We start from the raw sequence: 27,059 nt of genomic DNA, 5'->3' as shown, positions 1-27,059 counted from the left end.
AGACTCTGCATTATTGCCCATTCCTTGCTCTGAAGACATCGATGCTCCACCTGTGGGTGACCAAGCTCTGGACCAAGTGGAATGACCTTTAGAGGAGGCAGTGTTAAAGGAGCACTGTCCAAGCTTGAAAATACCAACCCAATCCCATTTCCTTCCCAAGACATTGCTGCTGCCCCTGGCATCCCCCCAGACCCATTTCCCCTCCCCTTGGGGACCAACCATTGCTCAGCCCCCACCACCCAGCGGGGAGCACCCTGAGGCTCGGTCCCCACAGCAGCCTCTGCTGCTAAGGGGGCACGGAGGGACACAATGCCCAGAACATGTGGAATGGGGGCTCGGTGCTTTATTTCGCCACCTCCACTGGTGATAAACAGACTCTGCAAAGCCACCTGGCTCTGTGCTGGGCAGCCAGCTGATCGATGCCCCTGAGCCCCAAATGCATGGGCTGCTGCCGCCAGCCCTCGGTCACCCTGAGCTGCTCAGACCTGTGGCTGGGGAGGACTCAGGACAGCAGCACGTGCAAAGTTTCAACATCGGATGCTGTAAACAGAGAAGTATTTGTGTGTGTTGAGGAGTAACACAGCCCATAGCTGTGGGCTGACCTCTGCTCGCAGCCACCATTTATCATTGTGCCGCAGCAGGACGAGAGGCTTTCTGTTGCCTTGTTGCCAAAGACAAAACAGGAATGGTCCTGTCCAGGGCTGGATGTGGACCTCTCGTGGGAGGGCTCGGCCCCAGCTGTGCAGGCTTGCGAGGAGCATGTGCCTGTGAGCTCCTGCTGTACTTCCCCTGATGTGTAAGTTTTATTGGAGCAAAGCAGCTGCTGCTCTGACTCCAAGCAGGATCACCCCTCACTGCTGCAGAGAGCCCAGAGCCCCAAACCACCCCTGCCCCATGGGGCTCAGGGGCTTGTTCCCTGGCTGCCAGCCCCACATCCCACCTTGCAGGATACTGAATAGCAGCATGAGAGGAGTTGGAGCAGGAGAAGACCCCCTGATGTCCAGCAGTGGTGAACGCTGCAGAGCTGAGGGGAGAGGGAAGGAGCAGGAGCTGGTTTCAACTCTCAACTTTGCTGTATAATGTAATTATTAATCAGGCTTGTCCTGAATTCACTGTGTCATAGCAGAGGATTAGGAGTCATGCACGAATTCAGGCCAAGAAGGTTTACAATCCAAAGGATTTATCCGCCTTGCAAAAATAAATAAAACACCAGCCTCCTGACAGGGCTCCGCTGCCAACGAGCAGCTCAATAAGTGACAACCTTCTCATTTTGCATTTTTAATTTGGGACATGCCTGTCACACTCCCTGGCTTGGGCTGTGCTCACTCCTGCTCTTAACACCGGGCTAAAACCACTTTGTTAGGAAGACCCACATCATGCTCTGGGTCCACACTGCCCCTTCTGAGGCCAGAACACCTTTTCCCTGAATTACAGTCTAAGTGGTTAATTAGTTCAAGTAAAACATGGAGGTTTGGGGTTGTTTTAAGCAAGTCTCAAGAAACAGAGAAACAGAAGGACAAGCTTCCTTCCTCTGCATCTCCCAAGCCTATGGCTAGCACAACCTCTTCTCCCATTTTCCCAGCACAGAGAGGGGAAATAAGGAAATGAGGAGACCCCCAACCCCACTGGTGTCACAGTGCCCTGGAAATCCACCTGCCACTGCCCAGGGTGCTACCACGTCCCCAAATCACATTCTCTCTGCATTGTTTCAATGGGGCACAGGGGTGCTCAAAGAGTAATTTAGTTGCAATATCTCCATCAACAAATTTCAGCAGCAACAAAAGTTTTCCGCTCAGCGCCTGCTTCTAGGACGTTCTTATCACTCGCCATCTTGCATGGTCCCTTTCAACAAGGTCTTAAAGAGCTTTATCTGCTCCATTTCCCGGTAGCGAAATATGATTGAAACGTTCTATTTCTGCTTGCCGGATTAAGGAGATGTTGCAAAACTGCACAAAAACCTGGCAGATGTAAGCAAGGTATTACGGCTGCTCGGGCTGTTAAGATCTGAGGGGAAAGATCAATATGTGCTTCTGAAGTTGTGCCTCCAGAAAGAGGGGGTGGGGGAGTGAAGGGCGTTAAAATACATGCCAGTGCTGCCCAAAGTCTGTGCCAAAAGATAAACCATGTTTTATTATTCTGATATGAGGCTGCAACTGTGCTCCTTCTCCTGCAAGGTCCCTACAAGCACATCAGCCAAGAAGGAGCCCATGGGATGGAGAGCAGACACAAATGGGAAAAGTGCCTTTTTTGTAAAAAGAAGGTTTTCCTCTAGTTCCTACACAATGTCTCACTTGAAGTGCATGGAAGCAAAGTCAGCCAAAGCCTCCAGGTGATGAGATATCACTCGAGGATGCTCCGGCACAGAGGGTGGCCCAGGGCGATGAGGATGCCCAGGGCAACAAGGATGCTCGTGGCACAGAGTCCCAGGCCTGGATCCTACCCTCCCCAGTGAGCCCCAGCCCAGGGCTTTGGCAAGGGGCTCTCCATGCGGAATGCAAGCCCAGCGATCCCCCCTCCCCGCCCAGCCCCGGCAAACAAAAGCCGGGCGAGAGGCTGGCCCCTCGCAAGCTGCCGGTAATTAAAAAGGCCTGTAAATGCCCCACAAAAAGCACTTCAAAGGGACGGCGACTCCAGCGAGACTGCGTGGTGTAAAAATTATGAGTTTTCCCCACAGGGTGCTTTGTGTGAAAAGGCCAGGCTCGGTGGCAAACGCCGCTGACCAGTGCTCAGGGATGCAGAGGCTTGGCAGAGCCTCGCAGGGTGCAGGAGTTTGGTGGAGCATACTGGGCATGGGCACGGGTGCAGTCCTGGTACCTAAAGACCACTGCAAGTGTCCCACTGCCACCACAAGCAAATCTCTGCTCTGCCTGCTTAAAACCCCGCCTAAAACAGCCTTCTGCTCTCTTTACTTAAGGAACTCTTGTATCCCAGCCCCTCCCCACCACCTCTTTTGGGAAGCAGGGGACACCCCCTCCCCTCCCTCCGTGCTGAAAAAGACACATGGCTCTTGGCTGTTTGATTACTTTTAAGTGTGTATTTTTCCCCTCAAACAGAGTGAATACAATGGTTAGGAAATTTGACAGAAAACTATTCCAAGCCATTTATTGCCTTAATGCGCACCTTTGTCCAACAGGCAGTTTTGACAGGAGCGATAAATTCCAAATTTATGTCAACAGAGCATATGTTGAACACCTCATTTCTGAGCTAAAGCGGCATGCTGCCCCATAAATCACCCTTCTGTTTGAAATGAAAGTAGATTACGGGCCCATGTTATTGAGCAGTTAGAGCCATAGTCATATAAATCAGAACTTTTAACTCCAGGCGATCCGTTCTGCAATTAACTAAAGGGCACTTTGTCATCTCCGGGCCAGGGCACAGCTTGGCAGGGCGGCCGGCTACCGAGGGAAGGCAAGAGCCCCTTGCTGCTGAGGAAAGGCACCAGCGCAGCTGAGGTTCACTCGGTACCTGTTGGAGCAGCGAGCCCCAAGACAAAGCCTGGAGCAGCGTGTGGCTGGAACAGCCTGGCACGGGAGATCCACGGCTGCAGGAGCTTGCACATCCCTGCCCATGGATCCTGCCTGATCCATGTTTTGGACACAAAACACAGAGGGGGAATTGGGAGGCTGCACGACACAAGCAAAACAGCAGAGTCCTGACAAGTCCAAAGCCAGGCAAAAACACATGTGAGTGTCCTGTCCCTACAGAAATCTGTACTTGGGACTTCCACAGTGGTTTTGCTGCATCTCTCAATGCCCAAGCATCAGATCAAGATCCTCAACCCACTGATCTCCCCCATCCTTCCTGCTGCGTTTCCCTGGTTTGTTCCCCTGCATCTCCCAGGAATGCCATGCCATGGGACAGGGGTCCTGTGGGGTGTGGGGCTGGCAGGTGCTGTGGGCAGTGGGACCAGAGGATGCTGTGGGGCAGGGGATGCTGCAGGGGCTCAGCCCCGTGAGTGCTGGCAAAGGGTGCGGGTGCAAGGGGCAACTCACACCCATGGGAATGTCAGAGCTATAAAAAGATTCAGACACTAAGTATTTCCTTTCCTATAAAATATTCATTGCTGCACACGAGTGCCAGGGAGCACAAACCTCCAGTGGTTCTAACTTTGTGCCGCAGCAATAAGGGAGTTTTATGGGAGCCTTCTGATTTTATTTACACTGGGCCATCACAGAGGTGCCCTGCTAGAGGGGCAGCCACCAGCCAGACATGATGCACTGAACACTGGGCAGCCAAAATGGGACCAGCGCCACTTTGCATTCCCCAAAAATCCTCCCTGCCACCTCCTTTCCCCCGGTGTCTCCCTTGCCCAGGTAAATCGATACGAAATTGATTCATCCCCGATCTATTTTATCAAGATTAAGGCAGTGGTGCCAGATCTCATTTCCAGTGGGGACAGAGCAGGAAGCCAAGGTCAGCGGACACCAAGTGGCTGCAAACCCCACATTCTCCACCCTCCGACACCAGCATCACACCTGAGCTGCCAAGAGGGTGATTTTCCCCCTGATGTGGCTATTTACAACACTTGGTGATGATACCGGATCGGGCCATGGTCCTGGTGGCTCAGCTCCTGCAGTCACCGCTCTGCCCTCAGCTCCCAGCCCAGAGGATTAAAATAGCAGGGAGAGCTATTAAGGGCACAGGGAAGGGGGAAGGGAGCTGAGACCTTCCTTTCACTTTAATAAATTAAGAAGAAGGAAAAAAAACCAACCAAAAGCCTGCCCTCAAACCACCACTGCTGCTAAATATAAACAAACAAATAAATAAATCTTACAGAAGCTGGAAATAAAGATTTTACTATTTCTGAATGATTTAATATAAAAAACCCCAAACAACCAACCAGGGGGAGGGGACAGCTATCAATAGAGAGCACTGAAATTCCCTGCCTGTCCAATATTTATACCTACCATGAGCTAATTTATGAGTTCAAACCAGATGCTGCGGAGTGACATCATTCCACATGATGCCAACACTTCCCCTTTGAAAAAAGCCAAGGAAAGGATCCTGCTGTCCTGCCTTACCTGACAAGAACCAGGCCACAAACACCCAACATACAATTCCGATCTTTTTTAGAGCCTGTCCACAACAAATGTGAGCAAATGCTGCCAAAGGGCAGCGACTCTCAAAATTTGCTGCTGACCTGGACCAAGCACGTGCGGCAGCATCTCCCATCCGGTGCTCCAGCATCCCACTGGAACGATGCTGCCAGCTCCACGGGTTGGGAAAAGACAAGACAAACTTCCCACAGCAAAAAGGGCAGCATACAGATTTTTTTTTTTTAACGTATTCCAAGGCCCTGGTTTCAAATCTGTGTTCAATATTTGTTACTGAATGGAACTCCCCAGGAGAGAGCTTTATCCATGTGAACATTCCCTTTGTTGTGTCCCAGACCCCCAAGCAAGAGGGCCCATGGGTTTGCAAGAGGTGGGACAAGCACGGATGGGAAACCATCAGCTGCACCCCTTAGATGCAGCTGCAGTGGGAAGCTTCCCCTGTCCATCACAGCAGGACCAGGGGATGCTGCCACAGGCCCAGGGGTGGGTGGATCTGCAGCTTTCAGAAGGGGACTGAGAATGCAGCCACTGCACAATTTACTGAAAGTGCACTGAGTGATGGCACCGGGTGTCAGCAGCTTCTGCCAGCCCCGGGATCGGCCCTGCATCTCTGCTGCACCACCGGCACGCTGGAGACTGATGTGAACAGTTCCACGATCCCCCACCGTCACCGAGGGGTTAACGCGCGGCGATGCGCGCGGCCCTGCTGGGAATAACCGGCGCTAACGGCCCTCCAAAATCATTGTCCCCGTTCTTGGGGCATCTGGTGACAGTGACGTGCTGAGCGCTGCAAGAGGAGCTGTGCTGGGTGGCCTCGGCCCCGGGCTGCGCTGGGCACGGCGCTGAGCTGACCTGACACGGCTGTCAGAGGAGTCAGGAGAGCAGGGGAGCTGCTGCTCTGGAATCACATGAGATCTGTGACACGAGTGTCAGAGGAGAGCAGGGGAGCTGCTGCTCTGGAATCACATGAGATCTGTGACACGAGTGTCAGAGGAGAGCAGGGGAGCTGCTGCTCCGGAATCACATGAGATCTGTGACACGAGTGTCAGAGGAGAGCAGGGGAGCTGCTGCTCTGGAATCACATGAGATCTGTGACACGGGTGTCAGAGGAGAGCAGGGGAGCTGCTGCTCTGGAATCACATGAGATCTGTGACACGGGTGTCAGAGGAGAGCAGGGGAGCTGCTGCTCTGGAATCACATGAGATCTGTGACACGGGTGTCAGAGGAGAGCAGGGGAGCTGCTGCTCTTGGATCATCCGAGATCTGTGACACGGGTGTCAGAGGCATCAGTAGAGCTGCTGCTCTTGAGTCACACGAGATCTCCACAAAACAGCAAAGTGACCTTCTCGCTGAGTACATCTGCCGCAGCAGCGGCGTGATTATGCAGATGTTTTGATTCCTAATTCAGAAATAATAAGCGGTTCACAGATTCCAAGTTTAAAAATATATTCATCATCTGGTTTCCGTAGCAGCACGTGTGCCATTGGAGCACCAGCAAAGTGCTGGCCTCGGCCACTCCTTCCTGCCGACCTTCAGGATGGTTGGGACACCTGCTCTGAGCAGCCTGGGCTGGTGGAAGATGTCCCTGTCCATGGCAGGAGGCTGGAGCTGGATGAGCTTTAAGGGCCCTGACAATCCAAACCATTTTGGGATTCTGTGACACAGGAAAAGGATTCCTGCATCATGCATCAGATGCTTTCCAGAGACAACAGTCCTGGGATGGTCCAGGCAGAATCCTGCTGCTCCCCAGGGAAGGGGGAGCCTGTAGCTCTTGAAGCCCTGAGGAAAAGGCAAAAGTCTCCACAGAGCCAAAAGCAGGGAGACAGGGGAAAGTGGATTGGGGTGCTGGAGCACAGAGAAATCTAAATGAGGGGGAGAATTTTAGGGTAGAGGGAATTTTGTTTTAATTTCCACTCTCTTTGATGACCTGATCACAGGGCTAAGGCTGGACATGCATCAGGAACAGGGTGGTACCCCAGAGCTGCTGCAGGGATGAGCTGGGATGGGCCCAGGAGCTTCTTCCCTGCACTGAGCTCCTCTTCAGGGAGTAGGAACAGCCCCCAGGTGCCAGATGGAATCCATCCAGAGCTTGGCTGCTCTGTTCCATGAGGGAGACATGTGCCTCCCACCCCTCACCTCCCTATGGAGATGCTGACGATGCTGCTGCCCCCTCCCTGGTGCCTCCCTCGTTTCTGCCCCGGTTCACCCGCCTGGGAACTGCACAGGGAACGGGCACAAACCACAGAGAAACGCTGCCACTGCTCCCATGAGCAGCCTAGATCCTGAGGAGTTTTATAAGGTAATCAAATATGCAAGAGATTCAACAAACTAATTTCAAGCACACACCTGGGGTCCTCTGATAATGTCGGCTGTGCCTATACAGCGCAAGGATTAAAATTTCATAGAGTCATGATTTCATCAGTCGCTAAACTACAAAGGATTAATTAACAGCCAGGGAAGAGCTCATGGCTTGGAAATACAGTCTTAAGGAAAATATCTATCTTGGCTCTCCAGATGTCAGCACACAGACGAATAAAGCTTTGATGAAAACACTTTCTTATTATTAGCAACTCCAAAACATTGTGTTTTTGTAGCTGGAATTAAGGATGCCCAATTCCAACCTGCCACCGCCTGGATCTGTGCATTGTCACGTGCCTTTCTGCAGGGCTGGTTTGAGCTCCTGGGATGTGACTGCCTGGCACACACTGGGGTTTTATGCTTGTATTTTGGGGACAGGCAGAGACACCTCCCTTGGAGAGGGGATGGTAGAACCCCAAGCATGCAGGAGTCCAGCCACGGGTCTTGTCTTGCCTTTGCTCTGAGCACATTGCCTGCCCTGTGCTCACGGGCTTCCAGAGAGTCTCCCAAAGTATTCCTCATGCTGGGCTGGCTGGGCTTCAAAAGTTTGGGAAGGAGAACGGGGGATGGCCTCAGCACTGGCAGTGCGAGCGGGGAGCAGCAGCGCATCCCCCTTCCCTGAGAAGATGAATTAGGGAGCTGTCAGCGAGGGACAGGCGCAGCAGCCGTGTTGCTGTACGGGGGCAGTGGAAGTGTCTTTGATTAATGAAACTGTAACGCTGGGCTGTTACACAGTCCTTCTCCGCCAGGAGAGATGCCCTCGGACAGGCTGGAAATGCCGCGCTCCACGTGGATTCCCCAGATGCTTCTCGCAGCCCCGGACTGGGCTCCTCCCGTCCTCCGCCAGCGCCGCTGCCTTTGCCCAGGTCTATGCCGTCTCCTCAGGAGTTCCCAGGGAGGACAAAGAGCTAATTATTTCCAATTACAAGTTGGGAAGTGAACATTATGCACCTTGTCAAGGCAGAAAATTAACGTATCTGCACTGCACCGGGTTTTGGGGAGCCCCAAGGAAGAGGAGGTGGCAGCAAGGGAAACACCTCGGCAGCTCAGGGACCGGGGTCACTGCTGTCCATCCAACTGCACAATCCCCCTCGGAAAACACGTATTTTTGGGAGAGACTACGGAAATGGGACGTGTCAAAGGAGCTCGCCCAGCCTGGGCAGAGCTGTCAGCACTGCATGGTGCAGCACGCGGGACTGCGCTGCATCCGCCGTGTCCGAGCTGGCTCTGCTCCCAAAGCCACACGAACATCTGCGCCGAGGGAGCGAGCTGGAACCGCGCTGGAGCTGTCACCTCATGGCAGAGCTGTGTGGGCAGATGCTGCTGGCTCTGCAGGGCCCTGCACGGGGGACAGCAGCAGGGGCACGGCACCGGCAGCTTCCCCTGCAGTTTTACCCTCCTGCACTGGTTCCAGTGCCAGTGCACCGACAAGAAGACGCTGCCTCAGCTCTCCATAATTAGTTTTGCTCAGTGTACAACGTGTTTTGCTGAAAAATAAATAAATACCTTCCTGGCGAGCCAAGCTCCGAGCAGGACGCCAGCACTGACAACACGCTCCACTCCCCCTGGCCCCGGCCAAAAGTACGCGGCGTCCCGAGGCCGGGCGTTGCTGAGCCATCCTGGCACCGTGGGACCTCCCCAAGGAGCCTTGCTCACCATTAATTCATCTATGAGCAGCCTCACTCCCCTCCCCAACATGCACAACAGGTTCCATGCAAATTCGGGAGCTTTTAAATTATACCGTTAATGAAAGCAAATAAAGGCAGTTAAAAGGCAATTTGCTCAATTGGTGTTAATATTTAAGCACAGCATGTGCAAAAATGAGATTGCAGAATTTGGTTTTTCCATGAGAAAACTTTTGGTCCCGACTTTCCTGAAGAAAGGAAAGTGAATTCTGTGCCCAGGATCAGGTCTGGAGCCCCCTTGGCAGCAGCCAGCCAGTCTGTTTGTTAAGGAAATGTCCCCTGTGTGCCCCAGCACTCCACAATCTCCACGACATTGGCAATTCCTGCTCTGTCAAGGGGTGTAATTGCCACCCCCTTGTGTGCCAGCATCCCCACAGCCCTAGTGCCTTCCTGCAAACCTTTCCTGAGGGCAAAACCACCGGGACAGTGGGAGCCCTGAGCATCCCCTGTGGGACTTGAAACACGTGTGGCAACTGGGGCGTGGGCAGGCAGAGGCGTCACGGGTGTCACTGCCAGCACTGCAGCCCCGGTGCATCCCTGCCTCAGCACACCATTGTCACCACACATAAAACCTCAATGTGCTGGGAATGCGGTGGCTGCTGTGCCAGCAAACAGCAAGGACAAACCACCAGGCAGCACGAGCTGCCCTGGGATCCCTGAGGCACAGCATCCCTGCCAGGCACACTCTGGACATTGCCTCCCGCACCCAGTGTGATGTTGGTGTCGTAACAGTAATAAATTCCTAAATAAAACTGGAAACAGTGACCTGGCACCAAATTACCACAGGCAAAAGCAGCTGATGATGCCCCTCCGAGCAGCCCCACTCCTGGCCATGCTCTGGCTCAACGGTTATGATGCTCTTGCATAAATTCGCTTTCAAAACAGGAGCTGCCAGTGAATGAGACCTCGATTTCTAATGGTTGGAAATATTTTGTACACTCTGCTGCTCCCTCTGTACCCCTTTGTCGGGGCTGAGGGCTGACGGCTAAAGCGGGTACCAAAAGACCATCTGTAGCTCCCGTCTTTACAGAGAACTTTAAATAGGGGGATGAATGAGCACAGGAATTAATGAATGATAAAGCCGTATGGTCCCAGTCAACCTCCTACGCCGGGATGTGGCATTCAAACCCTCCCAGCCTTCTGCCACAAAGAGAGGTTTCTAAGCTACAAAAAAAAAAGGGAGGAAAAAAAGGGGGGGGGGGGGGGGGATGGTGCAAGCAAGTTTTTAACAACAAATGCAGCGCCTTGCCTCCAGGTTCCCACCCGATTTCCCTGCGCCAGGCTGGGGAAGGCACGTGGGAGGGAAAATCGGGGGTTTCCCCAGAGCCACCTGCAACTCCCCTTGATAGTCAGGGCAGTGAGAGGAGCTGGCTCTGGGGCCCATCCATGCGCTGGGTGGGGGCTGCAGAGAGAGAGAGCACCCTGGGGTCTCACACCAGCAAGGGTGGGCAGATCTTGGATAGGCTGCCTGGACTGACCATGCTGCAGCCACTTGGCCAGCCTTTGCAGCATCCCCCCACCTTATCCATTTGGGACAGCTTAAAGATGCCTGGTAAAAACTAAAGAACCTGGAAAGGCTGAAGGGTGTTTCAGGTGAGGGGTCAAAAGTGAGGGTGTGCACAGAAGCACATCCATTAGAAACCAGCTCTACCAAAAAAAGGTAAAAAAGATAAACCATGGCTTAAGGAACAGAAATGAAGCCTGCTCACCAGTGCCAGAGAAAAGATGCTCCAGCTCACAGTACAGCTGGCTGGAGATTAACAGGTGACACCCAGGGAAAGACAAGGACATGGAGGGAAGAGCTGCTGTTGCTTATGGAGGCTCCTGCCAGCCCAGGCACAGACAAGGCAAAGCCAGGATCAAACACCCCAAATCAGTTCAAATCCTGTTCAAGAATCAGGGTGGGCTGGGAGGGAATGTCTGTCTCCAAAACAACCCAGAAGAGGAGAGGGAGTGTGGTGCAGGACTGAAACACCACTTGTGTTTTAAAAGCTGTCATGTGTAAAGCATTAGTGGTTTTGAAATTGCATTCTCTAGTTAATTAAATGGACAATCTTTCGTACATAAAAAGTGAAAGCACACAATCAAAAGCTAGGGAAGAGGACGTGTCTCTTTGGAGCAGGGTGCTGCCTCTCCTTGCCCACTCTCCTGATCCAAATATCCCATGGGAGCCACTGTCCTGCTGTGCCAGCACAGTGCAGGGAGGCTGTTTGCTCTGTCCTGAAGCATTCAGCATCCCCAAACCCCATGCCTGGGCACTGCACTGACCCATCCCATGGATCTGTTTTCCCACAGGAGCCACACAGGCTCCATTCAGGGGTTTCCTCTGCACAGGGAGGTTTTATGGCTGATGGCAGTGTGAACACCCGTGGCAGTTATCTCTGCTGCAGTAAAACACCGACCTTCAGTTTTAGGCAGGAGGTAATGTTCACCATCGATTGGATCCACCATAAGCTGTTGATAATTACTATTATCTCTGAGTTAATCTTGTGAGAGGTCAACAGTTTTATAAAAAACTTGCAAGCTGTATCTTTTACCTTCCAACTTCATATCTGGGTCAAAAGGTCAATTACTGCAGCTTGCTGAGTTGGGATTTCAGAAAAAATGTCAGCTCCCACCCCAAAGCCCCACTGGTGCACATGAGCAGGCACCCACCCTTGCCCAGGCAAAGCACCCAAAGCTCTCTTGGGCTGAGAAGGGGAAGAGTTTTCTCAAGCCAGGGCTATCCCTGTTCATGAGCTGAGCTGGGCTGGCTGCTCACAAACTGAGGGGTTGGGGCACATCCCGAGCAGCCAACGGGTCCTGTGTGTCACTCTGGGGAATGCACGGTCCCTGCCTCGTAGCTCATGGCACAGAGCTCTGGAGATGCCAGCCTCACCCACAAAGCTCTGTGTGTGGGCAGCTGCCTCCCTGCGCCGGGTGCACAAAATGAGTGTTTAAACGCCTGGGCTCTGCTCCCACACCTACCCATGCAGGTGGCAAATGGAACCAGAGCAGAAACCTTTGCAGGGGCAGGGAGAAGCCCCAAAAATGGAAGAAGCTGTGACCCACACTCTGATCCTACCTGCTTCCCCGTGCTCTGCATCACCAAAGATCATCGCTGCTGTTATTTTACCCCCTGGCAGGATGCTGCCAGGCAGCTCTGGCCAATATCTCTCACTTGGGAAGCAAAAAAATGCTTTGGTGCTGCTGCAGCCCCTCCCGTGAGTGCAGCCCGGGCCCGTGGAGCATTGCTCAACTGCTCGGCAGGCAGGTGTCATAAACAAGCAGGCACATGGCAAACATATCGATTTCCCGGAGCTTATCGCGCAGCAACCGGTGCTCAGTTACCAGGCTACTTTAATATGTAATTTACTGCGAGAAGGGAGAGTGGGGCTGAGGCTGGCTGGAATATTTACTGTGGGATGGACGGGGAGGTGGAAGGTGTGAGCAGAAGGGAAGTACGGTGTCTCCTGCCTCCAGCCATCCTTAGTATTTTCTAACTATTAAAAAACCCCAGCCCCTTGCTGCTGCGATGGAGTGTTTACACAGATGCCATTAATCTTCTTCTGCAACTGCTTATACTATGAAAATATAGTCTTAGCTGCCTGGGCTCTCCATCTCCTTCATTTAAATTCAGATGCTTAATTTCTGTCAAAACAGAGCCCACCAAAATTACCTTCATCCCTTTCTGGTGCTCAACTTGCCTCACCATCTGAGAACTGCCTGTCAGAGTGGGGAGGGACCCCAAGTGGGAGCCTGGAAAAATGGGAGAGGGGTGGCATTTCAAAGGCTTCTCCTCTCCAGCCTAGACAGGACCAGATGTGACAGCCAAAACCAAAGCCCAGCCTGAGACAATGCTCCCAGCCTGTATCCAGTCACCCACTGAGAGGGGAGATCCTTGCCCTGACTCAGCACCTCCACCTGCCTGGGGAGGTGTTTTGCTGTCTCCCCAGCCCATCAGCAGGGTTCTGGTGGGGACAGAACCATCCTGTCTCCCTCCTTTCCCTGTTCTGCATCCAAAGGTATTTTGCAGACGTGACCCTCAGGAGAATCCTAGGATCCACGGGAGGTTGGTGTTTTCAGGGCACAATATTTTAAAAATCCTTCTTGTACAGTACCTCTCAGTAGAACTTTTGGAATTTACAAGATAAATACTGGTAATTTGATTCTTATCTTCTTCAAATCCAATTCTAAGGCAATTCTGTGTAAAGGACACTAATTATAGCCCAAGGGGAAAGAAAAGGTAACCCATCAGCGAGAACACACTGGAAACGTTTAAAGGGGAAACGTTTAAAGGGGTACAGGGCACTGAAAAGTTAAATAGATTTCAAACCTGCTCTTGCAAGAGCAATAATATGTCGGGTGAAAATGATGCTCAGCACCATTCCTGCTCCCCAGCTGGTCCTCCCCGTGGGCAGCTCAGTGCTGCACTGGAAATGTCAGCAGCTGGGGCTGCAGCCAGGTTGCTCTGCACGCCCTTTTGGGACTGCCTGGCCACTCCAGAGCTGGGCTGGGACAGGCAGCAGTGCAGGGACAGCCCCATCTCTGTGCCCACACAGTCATAATGCTTTTCACCCTCATTTTCCTGGCATTATTTACTAAGGAAAAGGCAAAGTTTATACACACAGGGAAATGTAACCAGCAACAGACACTGAAAATGACAAAACCATCACTCATTAGTACAAGTATTATGGATTTTCCAACAAACACCCCTAAACATGGGATATTCTGGCTGCAAAACACATCTGGAGGCAGGAGCCTCCACATGCTCCAGCCACCAAATAGTTCTCTCTTCACTGCTGAAGAGCACCCTGAGGAGGAGGAGGAGGATGGTGGGGAGAGAGCATTGACCACTGCCACGTGGCGCAGCCTGAACATTACAGCTCCTATAAAATAATAAAACCCCAATGCCGGGATGCAGAGCCAGGATTGAGGCAGAAGATAATGCAGGAAGAATCAGAGGGATCTGGCAATCCAAATGGAGTCTTGTTTAATGAGTGCTGCCACAGGCTGCCGTTCCACAGGCATTAACATCCATCGTTACCATCCCTTCGAAGGCGACGCGGTTATTCCCTTTAACACGGTGACACTTGCAGCTAACTCATGTCTGACCCAGACAGCCAGGGCAGACACCACGAGAGAGGTGACCAGAGGTAATTGAAAATACACTCGCCGCAGACCGGAGCAGAAGGGCTGCCTCAGCAGCAGCCCTCGGTGCAACAGGTGACAGCGGTGGCACCTGGAGGATGACCGGCACGGGCACACGGTAAATCAGCGCTTTGCTGAGGCAGTGCTGGGCTGCCTGGGGCATGTGGAGCAGCAGAGCCATGGCTCCTGGGTCCCCAGAGCACATTCTGCTCCCCCAGAGCAGGAGCACCACGGCCGGCGTGGCTCTGGCACCTCGCCCTCCGTGGCTGCACGCCGCAGCACCGCATGCAGTGACGGTGTCGATGGAAGGGCCCTTCCCCGACACACGGACTGCTGGCAGGAAGCTCTCGTGCACGGCCGCTTCGTTCACTTGGCAACAAAGGTGCTAACGAGGGAGCGAGCTGTTCTCCACCGCCAGCCCGAGGAGGATGTGGCACAGCTGCCAGCGGGTGCCACTGGCCCAGCCTTTGGTGCCCCACCATGCGGCAACGGCACCATGGGAGAAGGTGAAAAGCATCCTGAGTGTCATCCTCAGGAAATGCCCATCTCTGTGACCCCTCACTCAGCCCCCAGCACCATGGTTCCCTCTTCTGCCATCCCCTTCCCATCTTCTGGCCAGGCAGAGCTGGACTGGTCTCTCTCCCAGTGCAAGGTCCACTGTAAGGTCTCCTCCCAGCAATGCCTGCACCCTTAGCACACAACCCACGAGGGGCCCCAGCACCCATGTGCTGGCTGCTCATGGCCCCTGCTCCAGGGCAGCCTGCCACAGAGCCCACCCTGCTAAATAATGCATTGGGCACTGCTCACTGCTGCAAGGGAAGGATGATAAACATTTCTGCACTGCTCTAAGTTACATTTGGTTCAACGCTGAGGGAAGAGCTGCCTCCAGCTAAAGGGTCAGAGAAGCCAGAAATCAATACAGGCGCTTGCCTCTGCATCCTGAGATGCCAGTGTCCCTCCCCAGATCCGTGGGCAGGGTTGGGCTGGGGGAATCCCACAGGCAGGTCTGGGGGCATCCCCTGGCAGCCCCGGTGCTGCCCCACTCTCAGGTCTGCTGACTCAGCACCCTGCAGGCTGGGAGCTGCCAGTGGCCCAGTTCCCACCACAACACACATTTCCTGCAGCCCTGCCCTACATGCAATCTTCCCCACAGCCCCAGAAATGCAAATCCCAAATTCCCCCAAAAAACCCCAACCAAATGCTGCCCTTCAGCTAGGGTGATGATGAACTGAAAGGATGGGGGAGGCATGACAAAGTCAGGATAGCACTTCCCCATCCCTCATCCAAGGAGAAGACAGGAACCTGGGAAGCAAAACCAATTGCTTTTCACTTTTCTTCCACTGGGAAGTTTTCATCCAAGTTAAAATGTTCTTAAGATGATTCCTGCTACAGGGAAGCAGGTTTTCTGCCAGTTTCATTGCACATGCTGGCTCCCACCAATTCAACTCATGCAAGAGAAGGCAAGGGCAGTGTGGGCAGAGCTGCCCAAAGAGGCTTCACGTGTGACAAGCGCCTCTGGTCACCGCTCTTACCCGCAGGAGTGCCCTGCCCTGTGCTCAGCACTTGGGGTCTTTTCTACGAACAGGGGGAAGGAAGAAAGAAAAGAGGAAATCACCTCGTTCCTGGTACAAACAGCAGAACACCCTGGAGGGGGGGAGGTGGGCGGGAGGTGCAGAGGGTTTCGGTTCTGAGCACGGGGCTGTTTCGCAGAAAGGGGCCCTGGTGTGTGGGTTGGCGGCTCTGTGCCGTGCCCCGACCACCCGGGACCCTCCCCGGTGCCGTGGGGCCAGTGGCACCGCAGTGGGGCCGAGCAGTGGGCGCTGCCAGGGGCTCGGTGCAGCCGTGCCGTGGGTGCAGGGCCAGGCAGGCACTGCCAGGGGCTCAGTGCCGTGGGTGCTGTGGGTGCCAGGGGCTCGGTGCAGCCGTGCCGTGGGTGCAGGGTCAGTGAGGCACTGCCAGGGGCTCGGTGCAGCCGTGCCGCGGGTGCAGGGCCAGCAGGCACACAACGCTCTCCCTTATCTCTCCCACGCACAGGCCGCTCACGTGCGCCGTGCAGCCGGCCGTGACCGCAGCCCGTGCCCGGCCCTGATAAGATCCGTCGCCACGCTGCCTGTGCCGCGCGCTGGCAGCCCAACTCACACAGCCTGAGAGCCATTGGCAGAGTCTCTCTGCACCCAGCACCCCCCTGCACATCCTCTCTGTGCGTCCCCTCAACAGGGAGCCTTTTCTGCTACAGTTTGCACATCCTATTCCAGACCTGCGACAACAGAATGGCTTAAATTGGGAGGGACCTTAAAGCTCAGCCCATTTCAACCCTCTGCCCTGGGTAGGGACACCTTCCACTATCCCAGGTTGCTCCAAGTCCCACCCAGCCTGGCCTCGGACACTTCCAGGGATGGGGCAGCCACAGCTTCTCTGGGAACCTGTGCCAGAGCCTTATCACCCTCACAGGTAAAGGTGATTCCTGAGCTCACAGTCGTGCTGTTCCTGCACGACAGCAAAGCCCTGAGAAACCAATGGAACAGCCAAAGACACTTCCAGTGAAATCTGGAAGGCAACGAGCTGCCCCAAAAGCCTTGTGCTGCCATGCACATGCACTTTCAAGAAGGCTGGCTGGATTTTGGTTGAGTTTTTTAAAAACAAAGCCTGTGCTGTGGTGAAACTGGATTTCTTGGAGTCATAGCCTTCCGATTTACTCTATCCACGCCAAAATTAGTACAACCTGTCCCTAAATACCATAATAAAAAACACGTAGTAAGTGCTTTGCCTTTATTTATGTCAGTGGTGGTTTCAAGCAGGATGAATCATGCTTCCTCCTTAGCACTCCTTTCTAATATGATTTACTATAAATACTCCATGGAGATGAGAATGAGGGAAGGTGACCAAGGGCAAAGCATGTGGAGTCCAGCACCATCCCCAGACTCAGTGGCAAAAGCATAAAAGCACATTCAGTAGTTATGATGGAGTGGAAAACCACATGTGGGTTGTAACTGGTGCAGTACCTGGTGTGGAAATCATAGAATCACAGAATATCCTGAACTCAAAAGGATCATCAACATCCAGCTACTGGCACTGCACAGGACAGCCCCAAAAATCCCACCATGTGCCTGAGAGCATTGTCCAAATGCTCCTTGAACTCTGGCAGGGCCGGTGTTCAGGAATCACAAAGGTTGGGAAAGACCTCTGACAGCACTGAGACCAACAGTTCCCCGGCACTGCCAAACCCACCACTAAAACACGTCCCAGGTCTGGCGATGGACATGGCCTGCTGCTTGGGGCTGGGGGTTTCTTGAGTTTCTCTTTGTTTTTATGCTCAGTTTCCCTTCTCTGTAGGTCACCAAGGTGACAGCAAGCCCCTTGCCCCGGCCCAAGCTGCAGCTGCATGGAGGTGCATGTTCTGCAGCAGGGGTGCGCCTTGGGCTGCGCAGCCCAGCAGCGCCGTGCGGGCGCGCAGAGCGCTCCGCTGAGCGAGCGAGCGGGGTTATCAGCGCGGCTGATACACGCCGATAAGAGCCCATCTCCGCGCCGACACCCGAACAAAGCACGGTGTTTAACGCTGATTTATGGCAGCCGGCCGGCTCTAGCCGGGCTCTGCGCTATGTGCCTACGTGGAGAGGCTTTTCCTCAATCGCACGTTGCCAGCTTGTTTGCTAAACAACGTGCCAATAAAACAGCAATGAGACAACCAAGGCCGATGGAAACCTGAACCAGCACAGCAGGGCGCGTATCCAACCATAATCTACTTAAAATCAGTTAAGAACACTACAGCGAAAATGATCCGGGCGGCCCTGGCCCCTGGCCAGCGCGTAAGCCTGGGCCACAAAGGCTCGCTCCCGCAACCCCGATTCTAGGGCAACACTCCCTCCTTCAGATGCAGAGTGACCTCTTGCCAAAAAGAGGAATCGACCTCTTGCAAATGACGTGGTCCAACAGCCCTGGTGCTCTTCCAAAGGTACCTGCTGCTCTGCTGTCAGCGCAGAAGTTTCCCAGAGTGCTGGCACCGCGAACCAGCGCGTTCCACACCGAAACCAAGGGGTTCAGGCACGCCTCAGCCTGGATAAAGATTATCCAGAACGGACACAGAGGTGATGCTCCTCAACACCCCACAGCAGCTCTGAGAAACTGGACTTGAGCCTGGGAACACAAGTAGATGTCACGACTGCACTGCAAACTCATCAGCCGATGTGAAAAAGGTGTCTGGCCACACACAGACTCCCCTGCCATGTCTGCATTTATTCCAAACGATGCAAGAACCTTTCCCTGTTGCTAATATGATATCCTGTCTGAAATTCCCTTTGTGCCATCCTCCCTGTTTCAGCTGGTACCTGTCACAACCACCAAACTCTACCAGGACCAGTGTGCACGCCAAGCTCTGTCCAGGTCACTCACTGGCTGCAGAGTGGGATGCAGATCCCTTCCAGCAAAGGAGGGAGCGATGCCCTGCAAAGGACTGATCCCACCATAAAGTGCTGAGCCAGGCTGGGGAGAAGAACCCCTCACCGGCAGAGTGACACAAGCCAGGACTGCCGGGTGAGGAGGAATGAATGGAATAGGCTAATTTACACAGGAAGTGAGCACTTACCAGACCCTTCATCCCAACACACAAAACCCTCTGCCATATCTGGAAGCAATTACACCCAGTTAACATGATCTGCCTGCCACTAAAATTAACTGCAAACAGAAATATTTTTCACTTTTGCAACAGGAGATGCCATGGCCCCGTGTTTGGCTGCCGGGAAATATTTAGTAATTACTCATTTAAAGCCTCTCTTGAAGCTGTCAAGGGGGGCAGGGGGGAATAAAAGAAAAATCTTGCTAATTGCAGGCAAAAAGGAAAATGCAGATCATTTTACTCTATCCAAGGAAAACAGATTTACAGACTGGTGTAACTAAAGAGCCAACATCCCACAGAAGCAGGGAAGGCTGCAGGAATGCTCCGTCACCAAGAGCCCAGGCTGCTCTGCACCACTCCCATGGTCCACAGAGAAAGGAAGAAAGGGTGGCAGAGTCACCCCTGAACCAGCTCAGGCTCTCTGAGGGGCCCTCTGAACAGCTGCAAAGGCATTGTAACCAACGGCACTGTACGAGGTATAACGAGGACTGGGGGTGCTCTGCAAACCTCATCGAGCTCTGCAGCAACAGCCAGCTCTGGGGAAAAGCCACCCAAGTGCCCCCAGTGTGGAAGGTTTCATGCACTGGGGTCCCAGCCCCGCAGCCAATGGGGTCCTGGTCCCTGGGAGCTGAGTGGTGCTGGGGAAGGGGCAGAGAGCAGGCAATGACCCCATCACACCCCTGGATGTCCCTCTGCAAGGTGTCAGAAGCACCAGGCATCATGGCCAGGAGAAACCAGAGTTTCACTGGGCAGGGGGAAACAAAAAAACAAACAAACAAACAAAAAATACACAGAAATAGGTGTTTTCTGATGGGAACCTCAGAGTTTCCCTTTCAAATGCAGTGCATGCATAACTAAACTGATGCAGAAGAATGGATGGAATTATGTGGAAGCCAAAGGGGGCTTTTCTCCCTCCACACTCGGAGCTGAGTATGGAAATGGTTAAGTCACCCACTGAATAAATCAAAAGTTCAAGGCTGCAACATACCACGTTGTATTCCCCCTCTGCCCATGACAAGAACCAGAGAGCCCCCGAAATCCCAAGCATCCTGCGCGGGGTCTCGGCCAGCGCTCACAGGTTACACGCTCGGGGTCAGCGCAGTGGACCTTAGCTGCAACATTCATTTCCTGAGCGGGGCACGTCCCCCTGCCCATAAAGCTAATCAGAGCTTCCTCGCCCGGCTGCCCTGCGCCGCGGCCCGGCAGCGGCAGCGCTGGTTTCCATTAGCCCCTTATGATGCCAGGTGCCGCTAATAAGGCCCATCAGCAAGAAACAAGAGCTGCCAGGTCATCCTCCAACTCTGGAAGTAATCATGGGCAGAGTTTGGGGGGCTGCTGCCCTGGCTTTTCCTTCCCTCCCCTGCTTGCCTTCAATTTTTCCTTTTTTAAAAGTTAAATTGCAGTGGAACATAAATTGACAAATGGTTAAAATAAAATAAAAAACAACTACTGTATTCGGCTACTGAAATTAACACTAATAACATCTCACAAAGCACTTGGGATCCAATTTATCACGTTTATTGCTTTAATGGTACACTGCATCTGTTTCTCACTGTGACATGCCGAGCAGTGCCAACGTGCCTAATGGCATTAGCAGTACAACGCTCAGCTAATCCAGGTGGAGAGAGGGGAGGTGAGGCTGCCAGAGGAAGAGCCAAAGGCTGGATCCCCATGGGAAGCCGCAGTTTTCCCAAGCAGGAGCATTTTAGACTGTGGGAGCATCGATCCCTGGCCCTGAACTCTGGTGCTGCTGGTAGCAGACGGGCAGATACACTGCTTTTCTGTCCTTCAATGGGAAAAGAGGGCACAAATCCGGAGTTTGGGGTACAGTGGCTGGCCAGCAGCCACTGGGGTACAGCGAGCCTCCTTACCCTTGCCCTTAAACCTGCCATTGGCGCACACACATCTTTAGCTGACAGCTCAGCCATGGAACCTCAAAATGCAGAACAGACCTGACAGCCGGAATGGAAGCTTTCCCCAAGGTTCATCCCCCCATATGACAGTGAGGACAAGCACCCTCCACCCAAATCACCCCAGGAGGAGCACTGACCCACCACCACCAGGAGAGCACCTTTTCTCCCCAGCCCAGCACCTCCATCTCGCAGGGACGCACGCGCTGCCCGCAGCCGCATCGCCGTGGCAGGGAACTCCTGGGCAGAGTCCCCCACTGGCTTGGGGTCCTCGGCTGTGCCATAAATGAAGGGTATGGGATCACATCCCCACTGGCAGCCTTCCCAGTCACTATCACTTTATAAAAGACACGGTTTCGTTTTTTTCAAGATTTAAGGTGTTTACCTTCCCGGTGACAAATTATGCCAGGCTCAGCTGGCAGCTCGGCACAGCTCTCACCTTACAGCTTGGAGGTGTTCCGTCACAAAGCAGCCCCCAAAAGGGCCACTGAACTATGGCTTTTTTGTCTGCAATTAGAAGTGACGATCAATACTAACATTAGATTAAGTTTGAACTTTGCTGAACCCAGAAGGAAATCTTTTATAAAAAAAATTAAAGACTCGACGACTCAATCTACACTCAATTAGTCAAAATCATAAGCCTGGTAAGGGAGAAAGAAAATGGATCATGCAGCAGCCAGTGGGTTCAGGGACCTGAAAACCCTGATCAGAGGCAGTGCCCAGGCTTGTGGCCAGTTGGCCCCCCAAAGGTCACAGCTCAGTGCTCCTGGGTATGACAGGGCACAGGCAATGCTGCCACGAGGCCAAGGATTTGTGTTACCACACTGGGCCAGGGCAGATGACTGTCCCTCGGGCACTGTCTGTCACCCAGAGCCAGTGGCCCCCTGTGCTCGCTGAGGCCAGGCCAACCCAACCCTCTGCTCTCCTTTTTCCTGCACGTGCTTCCCATACTAATGAAGACAGGAACAACACTCAGAAGGCTCCAAGACTATAAACATATATGTTTACACTTCTATAGGCATGTGTGTGTGTAAACAAACAGCCCTGCCATATGCATGGGCTGCCTGTGCTCTGCAAACAGGCTCGGCATGCAGAATGAGTGGCACTGGTGCTGGGTGGCTTCGGGCTCTGTCACCTGCTGGGGCTTGGCACGTGGAAGCTGTGGCACTGCCAGCCACACGCCCCGTGGAACAGTGAGGTACCCCTGCCCCTGCCCCCTGGCCCTGGCCCCCAGCTCAGCGCAGCTGGGAACGGCTCTGATCGGGCACCTCCGCCTCGCATCGGGGTCGGAAAGCAAAACCACAGCAGCGAGAGCACGGCAGAAGGAGGTCAGCGAGAGTCAGCGAGTGACAGCGTGCTGCCCCCGGCACATCCTGCCCCCTCCAGCGCTGGGGAGGTGCTGCCCAGGCCCCAGCGCAGACCCCCCGGCCCCTCACCACCCGGCAGTGGAGAGAAGAGGAGCCCGCAGCCAGCACAGTGCAGCTGCCACCAGAGCTGCTCCGGCAGAGCTGCAGATCCCAGCCCAGCGCAGATGCTGTTTAACAGCTCCATGAATACAATAGGATCCCACAAATCCTCCCCAAATGGTAATTCTCACAACGTATTAGAAAGCAAACACTATAAAAAAGCCACATGAGACCCTGTCTACACACAAACCGCTTGGGATTTAGACTTTGGGGGCCGGGGAGTGAGTTCATTGGACTGTTACCCAATGCCTTTCAACACGGACGGTCTTACAGATCAGTTTAAACACGGCTCAAAGGATTTGGCTAACCCTGCAAAGTTTGCCAGCGCCAGGTAATCGGTCAGAAAGCAGGAACAGACAAACAGAGTTTGGTGCTGGCTTCAACTGCCTTTAAGGCTCCACTGGCAGGGGCCAGTGCCGAGCTGCATGCTCCAGGCAGACCCCGAGCCCCGCGAAGCATGGCGTGTGCCCAGCCCTCACGTTAAGATCATGAATAAGTGAGAAATAAGCTACGGCTGCAGCCGCGGCTGTCAAAGCAGGCTGAGCCCGGGCAGGCGCTGTGAAATAGGGGCTGCCGTGCTGGACAGCCGGGCCAGGCTCCCTCGTCTCTCGACCCCGCGGGAAGGATCTGACCGCGCAGCTCTCCCTCCCTCTGGACAGATTCACGGCTGGCCACAGGAGCCCCCGGACAGTCCCAGCATCGCCCCCCACTGCGGCCACAGCAATTGCTGCTCTGGGCTTGGAGGGGGAAAGGGAGAACCTTGAGACCGTGGCGGAAAGGCACGTTAAAATTCTCCCTGAGCCCTCACTGCAGCTCTCCCGGTGACGTTCGGTCTGCATCACCGCACGGCCGAGGCGGCTTCGGGGACGTAACCAACGCCAGCCCGGCTCTCCCGCTTGCCAGAGCGGGAACAAAGCCGAGAGCGGCTGTGCCCCCGCACGGAGCCGAGCAGCCTCGAGGGGTCCCTGCGGCAGAGCGAGGGGCGATGCTGCCAGCACTGGCGGGGCCGCGCAGGGCGGAGGATCCCGGCCCGGCAGCTCGGCTCCCGCACCCGGAGCGTTCCGGGCGGAGCGCACCGGGAGCCGCCGCTCCGGCAGCCGCTATCCCGCCCCGCTGGCGGGCGGCGAGCAGCACCGACTGCCCCGCCGGAGGCAGTGCCGGCACGGACACCGGCCCCGGAGCCCTCAGGACTAATTAACCTGTTGATTCATTAAGAATCTGACAGGGTGCGCAGCCAGGGGAGGCAGGGAGATGCTACGGCAGCATGCCGGTGATGTCTTCCCTAGGCGGGACGCTGCTGCCCTGTCGCGGGGCTGCAGCCACAGCGGGGGTCAGAGCTGCACGTTCAGAGCCATGGGATTTGACTGGCGACGCCGATTTTGGTGTGGTAATTAACGTGGCTCCCTTCCCCAGCCAAATGAGGGAACAAGCCCTGGTCCCTGAACCACGAGCAGGAGGCAATAAACAGCGGAGCACTGAGCTCACGTGTCAGGAGCCACCACCCCGCTCCCAGCCCGCAGCGAGCCCCGGGTGCGGGGCTGGGAGTGAGCACGGACCCCCACCCCGGGCAGGGGAGCCCCGCAGCCGCATCTGCAGCCACTGGAGGCTCAGCCCTTCACCTTCCCCGCAGGGACAGACCCGCGGCTCTGCGGCAGCCCGAGCCCTCTGCGCTCGCCCCGGCGTTACCCAGCCTGACCCCCGCGCCACTTTCTGCGAAGTGTGTTTCATAAACCGGAAAGCTGAGCGGCACAAACCCCCCCAGGCTGGCAAGTCACCACATGTTGCCACCACTGCCCGTGCTGGCGTGCCCTGGCACTGGCACAGGGGGGACCAGCTTTCAAGCAGAGTGGGCGAGTGCTGCCTGTCCCCACTGCATCTCCCCACACGCAGATCCCTAAACTCAAAGGGTAGCAACTGTGAGCTGCTTGGTTAATGCCAGCCAGGGAAACTGGTGGTGGTTATGCTCGCAGGAAACACCGACGGCCCCAGCTCATCCGGGCTGTCCTCAGCCAGCACTCACTGGAAGGAACCTTCTGGCATGGTAACCAGACCTGGGGGAGCTGCAACAGCCATCCCTCTGAGAATGCTACTCCACAAACTGGTTTTGGGGTACGTGATGGAAACTTTGCACCAGCACGTTTGACACTCAGCCAGAAACTGAAACCCTCTGGTGAGATCCCGGCTGCCCGGTGCAGCATGCCACGGCACGGCCTCGCACTCACCTGTGCTGCTCGAGGGTCTCGTTGTCCGGCAGCTCTGCCCCACACACGCTGCACTGCTCACCCAGGGCTCTGCTCTCTGTCTTCATGCCGGCTGCCAGCTCCCCCAGCTTGCTGAACAGCTCCCGCTGGATGAAGCCCTGGGGCAGCAGCCCACCATAGGCGCTGAAGTCCATGGAGACAGCCAGGGCCGGCTGCACGTGCAGGGCGGACGCCGCAGTGGGCGGCACGCCGAGCACCGGCTCAGTCTTGTGGTTCGGCAGCAGCGAGTAGATGCCCAAGGGCTTCTCTCCTGGGGCAGCGGCGCATAGCTCCGGCCCCAGCGGCAGCCCCTGGCCAGGCTCAGGGGGTGGCTCGGCACCCTCCTCACGGGTGTAGTGCAGTTCACGGGCACTGGTGATGACACTGCTGCGGGTCGGGGTGCCAGGTCCTTCCTTGCCCTTCTCGTCAGGCTTCTCCCCACTGGAGGCACCGGGCTCGGCTGTCCGGGAGCTGTCATGGCTGGAGGCCTCATCCACCTGCATTGCTTCAGTTTTGACTTCGGCGAGGCCAGAGGGGCGGCGGGTGGTGGCAGAGCGTGAGTCCTCGGGGGCACTGGGTGGCAGGGCGCTCTGCAGCAGTGACTGCCCGATGGTCATCAAGCTGTCCACCGCTGCCTTGGTGGGGCTCATGGAAGAGAGGGAGCAGTAGGATGCGGAGGCAGAGGGGCTCTGCTCCACTGTGGCTGCCAGCAGACTATGGCTGGCCATGCCAGCATAGCCACCCTCCTCACCAGTGGGCTTGGAGATAAAGAGGCCCTTGATGTACCTCGACTTCTTCTCCTCCTCCTCCTCAGTGGTGGCGGCGGCACCTCCATCAGCCATGGCGACCTCGGTGTCATTGTCCTCGGAGGCCTGTATAGTCTCCAGGATCTTCAGGCACTGCTCCTCCAGGTACTCAATTTCCAGGATCTCGGCAGCATACAGCAGGTCATCCAGGTCCTCAACCTTGGCTTGTAGGGTGGCAGTGTACGCGTACTCCAGGATCTGCTGGAACGTCTTTGGCGAGAGGAAGTCCAGGGTGTAGTGCTGGCTGTTGCGGTGGAAGAGGATCTCGAACATCTTGCTGGTGCAGGCCAGCACGGTCCGGTGCGCGTGGAACTCCTGGCTGTCCACCATGATGACCACGTCGCACAGCGTCCCCGCCAGGCGCATCTGGTTGGCTTTGTGCAGCAGCCCGGTGGGGTGGCAGGGGTTCTGCAGCTGGATCAGCCCCATCTTAGTCAGATCCATGGCGCGCCCCAGGCTCACACATCAGGGTGTCTCGCCGTCGCTCAAATCTGGGACCAGCTTTGTGTGCCGACTATCTGCGAAAACAAAAGGCGGAGGGGGAGAGGAGCAGAGTGGAGCGGGAAAGGGGGAGCGGGGAGGGAAGAGACGAAAGAGAGAGAAAAAGGGAAAAAAGAGAAAAAAGGAGGGGGCGAGAGGAAAGCCGGGGGGAGAAAGGAGAGGAGAAGGGAGCAGGGAGTAGAAGGGAGTGGGGAGAAGGGAGCGGGGAGGGAGAGGGAAGTTAGCCCGCAGCCCGGCAGCGACTCGCCCAAAAGTTTCCGCGCTGCTCGGCGGATCCGCAGCTGCCGGAGCCGCGTTCCCGCTACCGCCGGCCGGGGAAGGCAAGGGAGGGAAGGGAGAGGAAGGTGCGCATCCCCCGCCGCCGCCCGGCTCCGGCTCCGGCCGCCCCGTCCCGCCGGCAGCGCGGCCCCATCAGGTGCGCGGCGAAGCGGCGGAGCCGCAGCCCCACGGCGGTCCCGGGGCGGGGGGCGCGGGGGGTCCCGGTGCCGCCCCCCCTCGCCCGCACTCACGGCGGCCGGCGGCTGCTCCGGCAGTTCGCACTGCCCGCTCTCATCGCCGCCGCCGCCGCTCGCCGCGCCGCGCAGCAAATCACGGCGGCGCCGGCCCACGGGCCGCCCCGCGCCCGCGTCAGGCCGCCCCCACCCACCGCCACCCACCGCCCCCCGCCCTCCGCCCGCGCCCCCCGCCCGCGCCGAGCTGAGTGCGGGCGCCCCCGCCCGGGCCCGCCCCGCCCCGCGCAGCCCCGCACCTTGCGGGGAGCGAGCGGCGGCGGCTGGACAGCGCTGCCGACAACAAACATGGAGGAGCCGGAGGCGGCGGCGGGGAGCCCGGCACCCGGAAGCCCGGCGGCACCGGGGAACGGCACCGGGCCCCGCGGCGAGCGGGGCTGCGCGCCCCGACGGGCTGCGCCCACCGCCCCGACGGGCTGCGCCACCGCCGCGCCCGCGCCAGACAAAGCCGCCCCCCGCGCCGCGCCTGGGCGGACCCCCGGCCCCGGGGGTGGAGACGGTAAAAACCAAGCTCAGAGCCCACTTTGGGGTCCGGTGGCGGATTCCGACGGGGAGCTGTGACATGATGTGACACCCAGCACGTTGTCGCCCCGACGAAGCTGTTTTTTCTTTCCCCCCCACCTCCCCCCCCACCCCGCGATAAAATACTGACCCCGTGACGGCACCGCTTGTATGCAGGGATGTGGCGGGTGCCCGCGCCCCAGGACGGGCCAGGGGCTCTGCCGCAAGGGCCGCCTTCGGGAAGGGAGCGAAATACACGGGGAGCCGCCAGCCACACCGTGACACCG

General features: G+C 55.9%; 1 protein-coding gene across 5 annotated transcripts in view; it reads right to left on the bottom strand.

Annotated features, from left to right (window-relative positions):
- ZBTB16 (zinc finger and BTB domain containing 16) overlaps positions 1 to 26,596 on the bottom strand; it is a 54,533-nt gene extending 27,937 nt beyond the window's left edge. The window contains exons 1-2 of one of the 5 annotated variants that reach the window (XM_036397466.2): positions 26,511 to 26,596; positions 24,438 to 25,779 (exon numbers count right to left, since the gene is read on the bottom strand). In XM_036397466.2, coding sequence (XP_036253359.1) covers positions 24,438 to 25,705 — 1,268 coding nt within the window. In that variant the 5' untranslated portion in view covers positions 25,706 to 25,779; positions 26,511 to 26,596. Of the gene's footprint in view, positions 1 to 24,437; positions 26,045 to 26,271; positions 26,348 to 26,510 lie in introns of those variants that run through there. The other 4 variants (XM_036397467.2, XM_036397464.2, XM_036397465.1 and 1 more) reach the window with 4 other exon arrangements.
- Between the last annotated feature and the right edge of the window lie 463 nt (positions 26,597 to 27,059).

The sequence above is a fragment of the Molothrus ater genome, chromosome 22 (genome assembly GCF_012460135.2).
Source record: "Molothrus ater isolate BHLD 08-10-18 breed brown headed cowbird chromosome 22, BPBGC_Mater_1.1, whole genome shotgun sequence".
NCBI lineage: Eukaryota > Metazoa > Chordata > Aves > Passeriformes > Icteridae > Molothrus > Molothrus ater.
Note: the sequence above shows the minus strand (reverse complement) of the source record. Positions and strands in the feature narration are given on the sequence as shown.